Source organism: Syngnathoides biaculeatus, chromosome 10, assembly GCF_019802595.1.
Source record: "Syngnathoides biaculeatus isolate LvHL_M chromosome 10, ASM1980259v1, whole genome shotgun sequence".
NCBI lineage: Eukaryota > Metazoa > Chordata > Actinopteri > Syngnathiformes > Syngnathidae > Syngnathoides > Syngnathoides biaculeatus.
The window spans coordinates 8371042-8386418 of NC_084649.1; the positions used below are offsets into that span (position 1 = coordinate 8371042).

General features: G+C 43.6%; 1 protein-coding gene across 1 annotated transcript in view; it reads left to right on the forward strand.

Moving 5' to 3' along the window:
- Positions 1-3309, forward strand: part of ell2 (elongation factor for RNA polymerase II 2) — a 20031-nt gene extending 16722 nt beyond the window's left edge. Inside the window, exon 12 of the mRNA XM_061832461.1 lies at positions 1107-3309. Within this exon, the coding sequence (XP_061688445.1) occupies positions 1107-1223 (117 nt within the window). The 3' untranslated portion in view covers positions 1224-3309. The remainder of the gene's footprint in view (positions 1-1106) is intronic.
- The last annotated feature ends 12068 nt before the right edge of the window (positions 3310-15377 follow it).

The window sequence follows — 15377 nt, forward strand, 5'->3', positions numbered from 1 at the left end:
GCTGACTGGTGTTCTTTCCGGCAGTAGTGGCTGTTGTGTCCCTTTGTCCTGCTCAGCAAATCAATCAATACTTTTAAGTTATGACGCGGATCCTTTGTTATGCGTAATTCTGGACTGTTCCGACGAGTGCCTATATAAGGACGAGAAAGACCGTCAATGGGGCGTATTCACACCGCACTGCTACTTTGGGACAAAGTACACTGGTTGGGACAAACTCTACGGACACCTGCGGTCTTTCGTCTTTGAACGTTTGGGCATTTGTGGAACATTCGCTCACTTGAAATATTCGCTGGAGAGAATGTTTGCCTGTTTGGGAACATTCGTTCAACATTGGCGACTAGTCGTCATTTTGGCTCGACTACTCTTGTCTTTGAACTTCTATTTTGTTTTTGTTATTTTATTGTTTGTGTTGTATGGTTGTGTGTGGGATTAAATTGTTAAACGCAATACAACTGCCTTGTCGCATTTTGCTGGTTTGAGCAAAGGAGACGTTAGTCTAAATTCGCGCGTAACTACATGTGATGACACTACAAATCGGGTTCGATTTCTTTGTTTGCCCATAGAATACGTCACATCTGCGCAAGTCGGTCATGTGACTTGCCAAAATGGCAGCGCCCATGAAAATTCATAGTTGCCGATTGGGGGGAGATATATACTCAAAACACCATTAAATATCAGATTAACCTCAAATTCATTTCAATTTCAAGTTACAGTTCATATGACATGAATTATCATATTAAGGCTTTTCATTTTGTCAGTGAATGTTAATATTGGATCATGTTACAGTAGATTACAATATTAGATGTACAGTTGAAGCCAGAAATGTACTTACACTGTGCAAGAACACATTACATTTTTTTGACTCACTGTCTGACGTCAAATCAGACAAACCCTCTTATGTTTCAGGTCTGTCAGGATCACCAAAATTAATTTTGTTAAATGCCGCAATAATTATTTTCTTCGAGGTCCAAAGTTTACATACAGTACATATCCGTAGTGTCGAGTATCATTTCCTTTGAAGTGCAGTGCAATATTCTGTCAGTTTTCCTTGTTTTCCCTTGCACTGCTTCTTCTGGTCTAACATGATGTGTCTGTTGTGATTCCAGCACAGCCCTAACTACCACGGCGACAAACAGCGCTGTGAGTATCTGCACAACAAGCTGGCACACATCAAGCGGCTGATAGCAGATTTTGACCAGCGCCAAGCCCATACCTGGTGCTAAGAATCCTCCGCCACATCACTGATCAGTATTGTCCAACGAGGAGTGGGGGCAGGTCCAACAGACTTTACCAACACCCCTGCAGTTGCTGCCGATTACCCCTTTCCTTATTTGCCCTTATTACACCTTCCTTCTTTCATTCCTTCCTTTTCCATTTTTTTTATTCCACAGGCTGCATACGGCCTGAAATGTTCTGAATCCCGCATTGACTTACTTTACCCCAGTTTTGGCTCCACCACCCCTACTTTTTTTTTTTCCCCACCCCGTTTTTCTCTCTAAGGCATTTGGGATTTTTCTATACCTGGGGGCCTACACAAAGAGCAAATTGGTTTTGGTGGACTTTACATCTCATTTTAGCGTTTGAAAGACTTTATCTTGCAGGAATTAGTATTTTTGAGCATAAAAGGAACTATTGTATTTAAGAAAAATAAGATCTATTTATTTTGGGACTTGTCGTGCAAAAGAGTCCGCTGTTGGTTTAACTTTCGGTAAACAACGCAAAATAAAAAAACTTATTGGCCTTAAGGGTTTTGACATTGTCAAGCCATTTTGCACATAAGAGCCAGAAATCTTTTGGCAAAAATGTCTCCTGCACCATTGCTGACCTCTCGTGCTGGTGGAGGCCACGTGACGCAGGGTCGAGCACGAGAACCAACAGCAAGGCTGTGCCATAGGGGAAATTAGTGAGCCGATGTGTCGATGGATTGTAAACTGTTGTAATGGTCATGTTGAGGGAATTACATGTAAACCTCTCCTAGGGGCCAGCGTTTCCCCTGCACCAAGAGTGTTGATGTCAATGGTGCCTTAAGGTGTTTCCACTCGATTTTAGTGGAGGTCCATCCTTTTGGTGCAAAGTCTATACAAAGGAACAACAGCTGCCTAGGGGAAAAAAAAGTGTGTGTGTGTGTGTGTGTGTGTGTGTGTGTGTGTCAGTGCATGCGGCGTGTGTGTTTAAGCAGAAAACAGAGATGTGATACGTGTGTTACAAATTGTATGGGAGTGCGTTTGAATGATTGTGTGAGGTTGAGAGAAAAAGAAAATTCTGGAGGAAAAAAAAAAAAAAGAAACAAACTGAAAATAATAAGAAAAAAAAGCTGCTATTGTGTTTGACCAGCCGGAGCACTCAGAATCGACCAAATGAGATGTTTGTCAGTTCTGATTTGCTTCTTCTGCTGTGTAGTCATTCTTCACCAAGGTCATTCACCAGGGGACAAATGTCTTATTAGATCAAAATGTATTTGATCATTTTGAGTTCTGCAGAGCATTGATGCTTAAAAGTGGTATTCAATATAAAAGTATATTTTTGAGTCTTTATGTTAACAAGGGAAACATTGTTTACAAAACCTGTGTTATCTTAATTAAATACTTCTCTGGTACACTTACACGGAGTAGCATTTCTGATTGGGAATTGGATGGCTGGAGAGGTTATTTTGTCACAGGCCAAGGATTTGGACCCCCACGAAAAAAAACAAAATCCTTTTGGGCTGCACCCCCTTTAGTGCTGCAAATTGAAAGTAGCATTTTATAAGCATGGCCCCATAGAATTGTCATCAATTTACACCATCTGCTGCCGCTCCTGGCCGCAGATGATAAAGGCAAACTCAAAATACCCTCTTAGAACTAACCCCAAGCTCATTACCCCAATTATAAGTCATGTTGGGACAAATCCATTTCCCCCCGCCCCAAAAAAAAATAAAATAATAAAATAGTTGGTTTGCGGTCACAATTCACGAGTTCATTTTTTAGGGGCCAAAGTCGCCACTTTTATTTTGGAGTTGTCAATATGGACTTGTTTGACACCAGAAACTATGCAGAAGGCAAGGGCATTTACATCCTGTACAGTTATGTCACCCCAGGAACCAAAGAAATATGCTGTCACTCATTTAAAAAAAATGTGCTTGAAATGTTCTCATTACCTCTTGTTTGAAGAGGGATTGAGCAAGTCTTAAAAGTAATAACAGAATTGCCCTGGCAGTATTCAGCCATGGATTGCAAACAAAAAAATCAAGTGGATTGGATGCAAACTTTGATCATGCCCAAATGAAAATGTATGAGATGTTTCAATAAACTCCACTTGGTTTTACCAACAGGTAGTGTCTTCCATCGTGTATGATTTGAAATTCTGTGTGTGTGTGTGTGTGTGTGTGTGTGTGTGTGTGTGTGTGTGTGTGTGTGTGTGTGTGTGCGCACTTATATTGCTTTCCTTGTGTGGACCAACCCTTGGCAAAACACCTTTTTTGTGAGGACATTTTGGATGGTCCTCGCAAAGATAATGCTTAAATTAGCTCCATTAGTCCTAATAAATGTTTTGTAAAAGTTTCAAAGAATGTCCTCAGGGAGCTAGAAACCTCAGAACCTATGAGTACACACATGTCCCCTGTGCCACTTGTGGGTACTACAGGCGAAAATTCAAGGCAAGGGAATTTTCTGATTGGCTGTTTCAGTCATGTGACCTCAAAGCCCCATAGAATTGATGCTCCACAACGAGGAAATGGGGCAGACTGCACAATTCAACTGAATAAAAGCTGTAAATAAAGCATTTGTCAAGTAATATAATTTATCTTATAAATTAGTCATATTACTGATTTATTACTTAATATAATATTACTATATAATAATATTGCTAATGTGAGTCATTAAATACAATATAGATAGATGGAAAAACCACAAATGCAGCCTTATGGGGGCACAAACCAGTGCAATCTGTAGGCCGGTCCCAAGCCCGGATAAATGCAGAGGGTTGCGTCAGGAAGGGCATCCGGCGTAAAAACTGTGCCAAACAAATATGAGCGTTCATCTAAAGAATCCCATACCGGATCGGTCGTGGCCCGGGTTAACAACGCCCGCCCCCGGCACTGCTAACCTGCAGGGCGTCAGTGGAAATTCAGCTACTGTGGGTCGAAGACAAAGAAGAGGAGGAAACCGGATCCAGCGTCAGAAGAAAAAAAGGAATGCACAGAGCCTACAACTGAGTGTAGGGACTTTGAATGTTGGGACTATGACAGGAAAAGCTCAGGAGTTGGTTGACATGATGATTAGGAGAAAGGTTGATATTCTGTGCATCCAAGAGAGCAGGTGGAAAGGTAGTAAGGCTAGAAGTTTGGGAGCAGGGTTTAAATTATTCTACCACGGAATAGATGGGAAGAGAAATGGAGTAGGGGTTATTTTAAAGGAAGAGCTGGCTAAGAATGTCTTGGAGGTGAAAAGAGTATCAGATCGAGTGATGAGACTAAAATTTGAAATTGAGGGTGTTATGTATAATGTGGTTAGCGGCTATGCACCACAGGTAGGATGTGACCTAGAGTTGAAAGAGAAATTCTGGAAGGAACTAGATGAAGTAGTTCTGAGCATCCCAGACAGCGAGAGAGTTGAGATTGGTGCAGATTGTAATGGACATATTGGTAAAGGAAACAGGGGCGATGAAGAAGTGATGGGTAAGTACGGCATCCAGGAAAGGAACTTTGAAGGGCAGATGGTGGTGGACTTTGCAAAAAGGATGGAGATGGCTGTAGTGAACACTTATTTGCAGAAGAGGGAGGAACATATAGTGACCTACAAGAGCGGAGGTAGAACCACGCAGGTAGATTATATTTTGTGCAGACGATGTAATCTGAAGGAGGTTAGTGACTGTAAAGTAGTGGTAGGGGAGAGTGTAGCTCGACAGCATAGGATGGTAGTATGTAGGATGATTCTGGTGGTGGGTAGGAAGATTAAGAAGACAAAGGTAGAGCAGAGAACCATGTGGTGGAAGCTGAGAAAGGAAGAATGTTGTGCGGCCTTCCGGAAAGAGGTGAGACAGGCTCTCGATGGACAACCGAAGTTCCCGGAAGACTGGACGACGACAGCCAAGGTGATCAGAGAGACAGGCAGGAGAGTACTTGGTGTGTCATCTGGTAGGAAAGGGGAGAAGGAGACTTGGTGGTGGAACCCCAAAATACAGGGAGTCATACAAGGAAAGAGATTAGCGAAGAAGAAGTGGGATACTGAGAGGACTGAGAAGAGGCGAAAGGAGTACATCGAGATGCGACGTAGGGCAAAGGTAGAGGTGGCAAAGGCTAAACAAGAGGCATATGAAGACATGTACACCAGGTTGGACACGAAAGAAGGAGAAAAGGATCTCTACAGGTTGGCCAGACAGAGGGATAGAGATGGGAAGGATGTGCAGAAGGTTAGGGTGATTAAGGATAGAGATGGAAATGTGTTGACTGGTACCGGTAGTGTGCTAAATAGATGGAAAGAATACTTTGAGAAGTTGATGAATGAAGAAAATGTGAGAGAAGGAAGAGTTGAAGAGGCAAGAGTGAAGGACCAGGAAGTGGAAATGATTACTAAGGGGGAAGTCAGAAAGGCATTACAAAGGATGAAAAATGGGAAGGCAGTTGGTCCTGATGACATACCGGTAGAGGTATGGAAGCAATTTGGAGAGATGGCTGTGGAGTTTTTGACCAACTTATTCAACAGAATACTAGCGGGCGAAAAGATGCCTGAAGAATGGAGGAAAAGTGTTCTAGTTCCCATTTTTAAGAACAAAGGGGATGTTCAGAGCTGTGGGAACTATAAAGGAAATAAAGTTGATGAGCCACACAATGAAGTTATGGGAAAGAGTAGTGGAGGCTAGACTCAGGACAGATGTAAGGATCTGCGAGCAACAGTATGGTTTCATGCCTAGAAAGAGTACCACAGATGCATTATTTGCCTTGAGGATGCTCGTGGAAAAGTACAGAGAAGGTCAGAAGGAGCTACATTGTGTCTTTGTGGATCTAGAGAAAGCCTATGACAGAGTACCAAGAGAGGAACTGTGGTACTGCATGCGTAAGTCTGGTGTGGCAGAGAAGTATGTTAAAATAGTACAGGACATGTATGATGGCAGCAGAACAATGGTGAGGTGTGCCTTAGGTGTGACAGAAAAATTTAAGGTGGAGGTGGGACTGCATCAGGGATCAGCTCTGAGCCCCTTCCTGTTTGCAGTGGTAATGGATAGGCTGACAGATGAGGTTAGACTGGAATCCCCTTGGACCATGATGTTCGCAGATGATATTGTCATCTGCAGTGAAAGCAGGGAGCATGCAGAGGAACAATTGGAAAGATGGAGACATGCACTGGAAAGGAGAGGAATGAAGATTAGCCGAAGTAAAACAGAATATATGTGCGTGAATGAGAAAAGTAGAGGGGGAAGAGTGAGGCTACAGGGAGAAGAGATAGCGAGGGTGGACGACTTCAAATACTTGGGGTCAACAATACAGAGCAATGGAGAGTGTGGTCAGGAAGTGAAGAAACGTGGTCCAAGGAGGTTGGAACAGCTGGCGAAAGGTGTCTGGTGTGTTATGTGACAGAAGAGTGTCTGCTAGGATGAAGGGCAAAGTTTACAAAACAGTGGTGAGGCCGGCCATGATGTACGGATTAGAGACGGTGGCACTGAAGAAACAACAGGAAGCTGAACTGGAGGTGGCAGAAATGAAGATGTTGATGTTCTCGCTCGGAGTGACCAGGTTGGATAGGATTAGAAATGAGCTCATTAGAGGGACAGCCAAAGCTGGATGTTTTGGAGACAAGATTCGAGAGAGCAGACTTCGATGGTTTGGACATGTTCAGAGGCGAGAGAGTGAGTATATTGTAGAAGGATGCTGAGGATGGAGCTCCCAGGCAAAAGAGCGAGAGGAAGACCAAAGAGAAGGTTTATGGATGTGGTGAGGGAAGACATGAGGGCAGTTGGGGTTAGAGAGGAAGATGCAGGAGATAGGCTAAGATGGCAAAAGATGACACGCTGTGGCGACCCCTAACGGGACAAGCCGAAAGGAAAAGAAGAAGAAGAAGACGGAAAAACCACAACCCTCTTTCAAAGTCACATATTAGACCGAGTAATCTCTAAGAATGGTGCCAATTTATCTGTTGACATTTAAAACTTTGCCATTTGTGTTCTTTGCGTTTGTCTTCTTTTAAATTAAAATTATTATGATATAATTCTTTGTGTTCTTTAATTTAAATTTCAGATTCTCTCAAATATTCAGCCACCCTGTGTGTCTAAGTTAAACATACTAAAATAAGAGGCCCAGCGCTAAATTTATGCAGACCACAGCTGTATCACAAACAAGGAAATGTAAAATGTCATGGATGCTGTAGCTCCTATTAAAAGTAAGACACCTTTGAGTTAGCCTGGAATAAAATGGAGATGCACTATGATCGTAAAGGCTTTTAAAGTATAAGAAAAAAAAGGTGGTTCAGTAATACTTGTGTATGAACTTGCTTGTAACAGGACCTCTGATGAGAGAGGACAAAGGTGTTGACACTTCTCCACTTTTCTCATTTGCACTTATTTTTTACACAGTATTATTTGGGACATATTGTGATGTTTTGGGTAGCTATCTGTACCCATTTTTTTAAGCGTAATTCTCAATATCTTATGTACGCATTGAGATAGAGGCCAGAAAATTGAGATTGTGCATCAACACATCATGTGCATTGAGTGTTCCGGATTGCAAACGCGTGTGACTTTGCCAAGTATGAAAGGTCACAGCCATGAAAGGTCAGCAGCAATAAGGCCTTTTTTTTAGCGGAATTATCAAGAGCTCATGAATGTATTGAGATAGAGGTCTGAAAATGGAGATTGTGCATTGACCAATCATCAACAATTAATGTTCTGAATTGCGAAAGCGTGTGACCTGCCTAAGTATGAAGGTCAATGTCACGAGGCCTGTTTTTTAAGCATAATTCTCAATATCTCATGAATGTATTGAGATAGAGGCCATAAAATTGAGATTGTGCATTGACAAATCAAGCACGATGAGTGTTCCGAATTTCAAATGCGTGTGACCTTGCCAAGTATGAAGGCCAACATCACTAGGCCTATTTTTTTAAGCGTAATTCTCAATATCTCATGAACGTATTGAGGTAGAGGCCTGAAAATGGAGATTGGGCATCGACACATTATGGGCATTGAGTGTTCCGAATTGCAAGTGCGCGTGACCTTCCTCAGTATAAAGGTCAACGTCACTAGGCCTGTTTTTTAAGCATAATTCTCAATATCTCATCAACGTATTGAGATAGAGGCCATAAAATTGAGATTGTGCATCGACAAATCAAGCACGATGAGTGGTCCGAATTGCAAATGCGTGTGACCTTGCCAAGTATGAAGGCCAACATCACTAGGCCTATTTTTTTAAGCGTAATTCTCAATATCTCATGAACGTATTGAGATAGAGGCCAGAAAATTGAGATTGTGCATCGATACATTATGCGCGATGATTGTTCCGGATTGCAAACGCGTGTGACCTTGACAAGTATGAAAGGTCACTGGCACTAAGGTCTTTTTTAAGCCTAATTCTCAATAGCTCACGAATGTATTGAGATAGAGGACTGAAAATGGAGATTGTGCATCGACACATCATGCGCATTGAGTGTTCCGAATTGCTAACGCGCGTGACCTTCCTGAATATGAAGGTAAACGTCACTAGGCCTGTTTTTTTAAGCATAATTCTCAATATCTCGTGAACGCATTGAGCTCGAGGCCATAAAATTGAGATTGTACATTGACACATCAGGCACGATGAGTGTTCCCAATTGCAAATGCGTGTGACTTTGCCAAGTATAAAGGTCAACATCACAAGGCCTGTTTTTTTAGGCGTAATTCTCAATATCTCATGAACGCATCAAGGGAGAGGACAGAAAATTGAGATTGTGCATCGACACATCGTGCGCAATGACTGTTCTGAATTGCAAACGCATATGACCTTGTCAAGTGTGAAAGGTCACCACTATGAAAGGTCACCGGCACTCGGGCTTTTTTTAAGCGTAATTCTCAATATCTCATGTACGCATTGAGCTAGAGGCCAGAAAGTTGAGATTGTGCATCGACATATCATGCGCAATGAGTGTTTCGAATGGCAAATGTGTGTAACCTTGTCAAGTGTGAAAGGTCACCGGCACGAAGGCCTTTTTTTAAGCGTAATTCTCAATACCTCATGAACGCATTGAGCAAGAGGCCTGAAAATGGAGATTGTGCATTGACACATCATCCACAATTAATGTTCCAAATTGCGAATGCGTGTGACCTGCCTAAGTATGAAGGTCAACGTCACTAGGCCTGCTTTTTAAGCGTAATTCTCAATATGTTCTGAATGCATTGAGCGAGAGGCCTGAAAATGGAGATTGTGCATCGAAACATCATGCACGATTAATGTTCCGAATTGCGAACGTGTGTGACCTTGCCGAGTATGAAAGGTCACTGACGCTATGCCATATTTTGACATGTAATTCCCAGTTGCTCATGAACGGATTGAGCAAGATGGCTGGAATTTGAGACTTCACATCCACACACCATGCACAGCAAGTGTGGCATTTTTCAAACTCATGCAATCTTCCGAGTTTGAAAGGTACCCCCAATAAGCACCAGGCCACATTTTCATGCTTAACTTCTCATACCTCACAAAGACATTGTGTTTAAGGGTTGAAATTGGAGACTTTCCATTGAACAACAGGGATGCGGAATGTGGCAAGCTTTGAATGTCTGAGACCTTCAAAAAGATCGCCGCTAACTAGCCACTAGCCCCTATTTTTACGCTTATTTCCCAAAATCGCATGAACACATTCAGTTAGAGAGTTGTAATCTGAGACTGTGCATCGACATATCATGTGTGGCAAGGGGTTTGGATTTCAAATGCCTGTGACCTTCCCAAGTATAAAAGGTCATTTCAACTGGGCCCAATTTTGATGGGTAATTTCCAATAACTCATGAACGCATTGAGCAAGGGACTGAAATTTGATGCTGTGCATCCACATGTTACGCGCAGTGAGGGTTCCAAATTTCAAAGATGTATGACCTTCCTACGTGTGAAAGGTCACCCCCGTAAGGCCCCATTTTGAGACTTAATTTCCAATATCTCATTAACGTATTTCGAAAGAGGGTTCAAATGTGAGAATGTTCATCAACACATTATGCTTGGTTAGTGTTCTGAATTTCGATTGTGTGTGACCTTCCTAAGTCTTAAAGGTCAGTGGCAGTGGCCTCCCAGGTGTCTAAATTAATTTCAAGGGGTTTCAGGTCTCTCTTGTAGACATCCTTGAAGCAGAGTTTGGGTCTGGCTGAGGGGCGGGTTCTTGTGCCAGGTCGCTATTGAGTAGGTCCTTTAGAATTCCTCTGTCCTCCATGCGCTTCTGCTTAGGCAGATTGTACATGCTGGGAACCATGGCTCCATCCAGTACACTGGTGTTTGTCACCTTGTCTTGGCAGGTGATGCACAGGATGTCTTTGGAGACAGGACATGTGGAAGGCACTAAGCTTGTGCTCCTGTTTGGTTGTCATTGTCTGCCTCACTTCCATAGAGGAGAGTGCTCACGACACTGGCTTGGACTTGAGTGTGCTCTGTCAAGTTGGTGTTTCTCCAAGCTCTCTTGTTTAGTCTAGCCATTGTAGTAACAGCTTTGCAGATGCATCTCTCTATCCCTGGGTCTAGAGAGAGAGTCAGAGATGGAAGGACCTAGATATTCAAAGTCGTGAACAGCATTGCTTTGTTAGAGAGTCTAATTTCGGGTGGAGAGCCTATATCCTGCTCCATGACTTGCGTTTTCTTACGGCTGATTGTCAACCCAAAAGCCTCGTGTGTGTAGATGAGGCAGTCCATGAGCAATTGAAGCTCTTCCGCTGTGTGGGTCGTGATTGCTGCGTCGTCCACAAAAAGACGATCACGGAGACATTTCTACTGGACCTTGGATTTGGCCTTGAGCCGAGAGAGGTTATAGAGTTTGCTGTCTGATCTAGTTCAAATATAGATGCCCTCAGTAGCTTATCCAAAGGCGTACTTCAACAGGACACCCAAAAATATTCTGAACAGAGTTGGAACGAGGACACAGCCCTGTTTCGCACCGCTCTTGATCTTAAAACTCCGAGATTGAGCTATCGAAGACGACTATAGTCATACATTCATGTAATTATGGAAGAATTTAATGATTAATAGCAGCCCAGGTGGGGACCATATTTTTGGCAGGATCTTGAGATACCATCCCTGCTGACTGTAAGGCCTTCATCAGGTTTATGAAGGTACAAAGAGTGCCAGTGTTTGCTCTTTGCATTTCTCCTGCAGCTGTCTGAGGGAGAAGACCACATCGATGATGAATCTGTTGGGACGCAAACCATACTGAGATTCGGGGTAGATTTGCTCTGCAAGTACCTCGAAACTCTTCAGAGCAACTGTAACAAACAGCTTCCCAACAATGGTCAAGAGAGAGCTGCCACGGTAGTTGTGACAGTCATACATGTCATCTTTGTTTTTGTCTTAGGTGATGATGTTGGCATCCCTCATGTCTTGTGGAACTTCCCCCACCCTCCAAGCACAGGCAGAGGAGATGGTGCAGCTCTTCAGCCAGGGCATTTTGTAACACATCAGGACCTTGGTTAGGATAGTGTCTTTCCCTGGGGCTTTACCAGTGGTGAGGGAGTCCATGTTGTCTTGCAGTTCTTCGAGGATTGGTTCGCTGTCCAACTCCTCTTGCATAGGCAGATGATCAACAGCATTGAGGGCATCATCTGAAACAATGGCCTCCCTAGTGTAGAGGTGGGAATAATTCTCAACCCAATGTTCCATTTGTTTTGGTCAGTGTTTGAGGATGTTACTGGAAGAGGATTTTAGAGATACTGTTTTCATTTGTATTGGTATCCTCTTTGCCGCTGTCCAAGAAACCAAGCGAACTCAGCGGTCAAATCTACACAAGATCAGCGACTATACCATTCTACGAAACGACCGCAACCAGGATGCTGGAGGGGGCCTAGCGTTTATCATCCATCGTAGCGTGAACTATCGTGTCGTCCAGCCACCTCCCACAAACATCCCCGTTATCGATCAACAATGTCTGGCCGTCCGGGTTGTTCAAAGTAGCTATTTTTAACTATTACGTCCCGTCGGCATCTTCCTGTCCGGCTGGCTTCTCCGCACCAATCGGCCGGCGACCACAACCTGGTCCTTGGTGACCTGAACGGTCACTACCCGGCGTGGAGACGACCTTCCTGATGAAATCGACTCATCAACGTTCGGAATTCTCAACGACTCCGCCACTCGACTCACGGCACACTCCGTTAGCTCCCTCGACATTAGTCTCGCTACCTCCGACCTCTTAGCCAACTGCTTGTGGTCAATTAAGACTTCGCTGGCCTGTGATCATTTCCCTATAATGATCACGCTGGAAAGATCAGAGGAATTCGTCGTGTCGGAAAAAAGTACCTACCTCAACTTTAAAAAAGGCGAAATGGGATGATTTTATGGCTTTCATCGAAGCCAGCCTGGAAGATACCCCTACCAATGTTTTTCCGGTGAAAAACATTTCCGTACCATGGTGAATCAAGCGGCCAAACGATACGTTCCTTCCAGCCGTAGACCAAAGGTCCGCCTAAACTACCCTGCCTCAACAGCCTTTCTTGCCGATGAACATGAGACCATCTGGCAAGCGGACCCATCCGATGCTCGACTTCCTAACATCAAATGCCAGATTAACCGTCTGGTGTCCGAGCACCAGCAAAATCAGTGGATTGAACGAATCGAAAAATCCAGCCTCCAGGGTTCTAAAAAGCACCGGCCTACCATCAGAACCTTGAGCAATCCAACCAAACGGCCAGACAACGCTGCCATCGAATTTAACGGGGTCCAATCAAAAAAACGACTGAGACGCATGTCAACGTTTCAATCGACAATTCGTTGAACATCCACCTTCCAACCGTTCCATTCGTTGCACTCCCTCCATGGAATGCCGTGCGAAAACCATCCTCGCTTCACAACGCCGCAAGTCCGAGCGGCCATCAAAGCGTCCAAAAACTCCAAGACACTGGGGTCTGATGGCATATGCCCGGTGATGATGAACCACCTTGGACCGAAGGCTATCCAATACCTCACCGACATCTCCAAAATTACATTGGCCACCCTGGACATTTCAACCATATGAAAACACAGCTGTCAGCTGTATCATGCCGCTTCCCAAACCAGCTATCAGTGACGGCAAGTTCTATCGACCAATCAGTCCGTTGTCTCTGCTGGCCAATACGCTTGAGCTTCTAATCCTCCCCGCCCTGAGTGAGTCGCTGACAACTGCCAGTCACCAGTGTGGCTTCAAGAAGCTGTTCACCACCTAGAACGCCGAACAGACAATGAGACTGAACATCCAAATTGGAGGCAATCGGATTACTACCATCCGTAATCCAAAAGTCCTTGGCGTCACCTTCGATCCCTCGTTGACTTTTACATGAACACACAAAAATCATGCGCTCCAAACTCAATACGCTTTGCCGGCACCAAGTGGGGCCAGACTAAGGACTCCCAACCTGAAGCCAACTCCCTGGGACTCCTTCCAAGCAGCTCATAACACTGCCCTTCGAGCCACCACAGGCTGCCACAAAATGGCTTCCATCTATCGCCTACACGCCGAGGCGAAACCCGAAACATAGCTGAAACTCCTTCCGGATGTGCGAGCACAATGTGATGCTCAAGAAAGAATACGCGCTTCAGTGCTACCTCGCCGAACATCCTAATCACGAGATGACAAAGCAAGACTCATGCCCCAGAGCGTTGCGCAAAACCATCCGAGATATCGAGCCATCGATCAAGCAGTACATTCATCGGCCGTCCGTCGACGTCTTTTAAGAAAAGGTAGATAAACGAGGGTTTAGAGAAAGAAAGACATCTGAAAGAAATATTAAAGTTGACCATTTTCTTCACAAAATATACTACTAAGGGTGCTATTGACCTGAGATTTTTTTTTTACCTGTTTGGAACAACCCAAGTAATACATACATACAAAGAAAGTAGAATAAGACCAGAAAAGAAGTTGTGTATGATAATGTGAAATGATGCAGGCAAAAGTTATTGAACACATTAAAGAAAAGGAGGTGCAAAAAAGCATGTAAACCCAATACAACACCTAAAATCCACCAATAATCAAACAGCAATGCAGCCCCTTGTCAGTGCAAATGAATATTAGTTGGTTCAGTCTTAAATGATGGCCTACAAAAAGGTCTCCTTGCCAAGGTGGAAGTCAAGACACATTTCATATGTAAGAGAAAATGGCTCTCTCAAGACCATTGCAAACTACTTGATGCAGACTGAAATTGGAAATCACACTACTCATGGTCAATATTTAAAAATCATTATAGATTAATTGAATAATTGCTGCTTAGGTTGTCTGGTGGCTGAACCGCAAATGCTATGTAGCAATATCCATCCATCCATCCATCATCCATCCATCCATCCATCCATCCATCCATCCATCCATCCATCCATCCATCCATCCATTTTCCTCACCACTTATCCTCACAAGGGTCACGGGAGTGCTGGGGCCTATCCCAGCTGCCATTGGGCAGGAGGCAGGGTACACGCTGAATTGGTTTCCAGCCAATCGCAGGGCACATTGAGACACGGAACAATCGCACTCATAATCACACCTGTCAAATTACCATAATGCATGTTTTTGGGATGTGTGAGGAAACTGTAACGCCCAGAGAAAAGCCACGCAGGCATGGAGAGAACATGCAGACTCCACACAGGGCGACGCCAGGATCTGAACCACGGTCCTCAGAACTGTGAGGCCAGCACATTACAGCTGCTCCACCTGTAGCATAAATACTCGTCCTTAAAATAAAACTACTTAGTAGCAAGCTAAATAAATTTATCGTATTTTAAGCTTAACATTGATGCAAAGCAATAAGGTTTTATTTATTTAAATGTTATGGAATACAAAGTTATACTGCGCGGTGGGGGTGGAGAGTGGGGGCAATAATTTATGATGAGGTGGAAGCAGCAGATTGACCAAACAATATTTTCCCCTTTTCAGCTCAGACTCGAGGACTGTAGAATGTTGGAAATAAAAAAAAAACAATAAAATAAAATTTAAAAAAAGGTACGAAGCACGACAATCAGTCATACCACAGTGGATGTATGCCAAACAGTTAACAATCCTGCTTTTAATTAAATGAGGCAGAGTGATTTCAAATGTTGAACTAATATTCTCGGGAATTCATATGACTACTTAAAGAGTTATTTTTATTAATTTTTTTAATCACATGAGGGTGACACTAAACTGTGAGGTTCAGTACATTGCTCAAACTATATTTCTGTTACATGCAACCTGTTGGTTAATTTCTGTGCAGTCATCAAACTAAAGTGGGGGAGGGGAGAGTTGCTG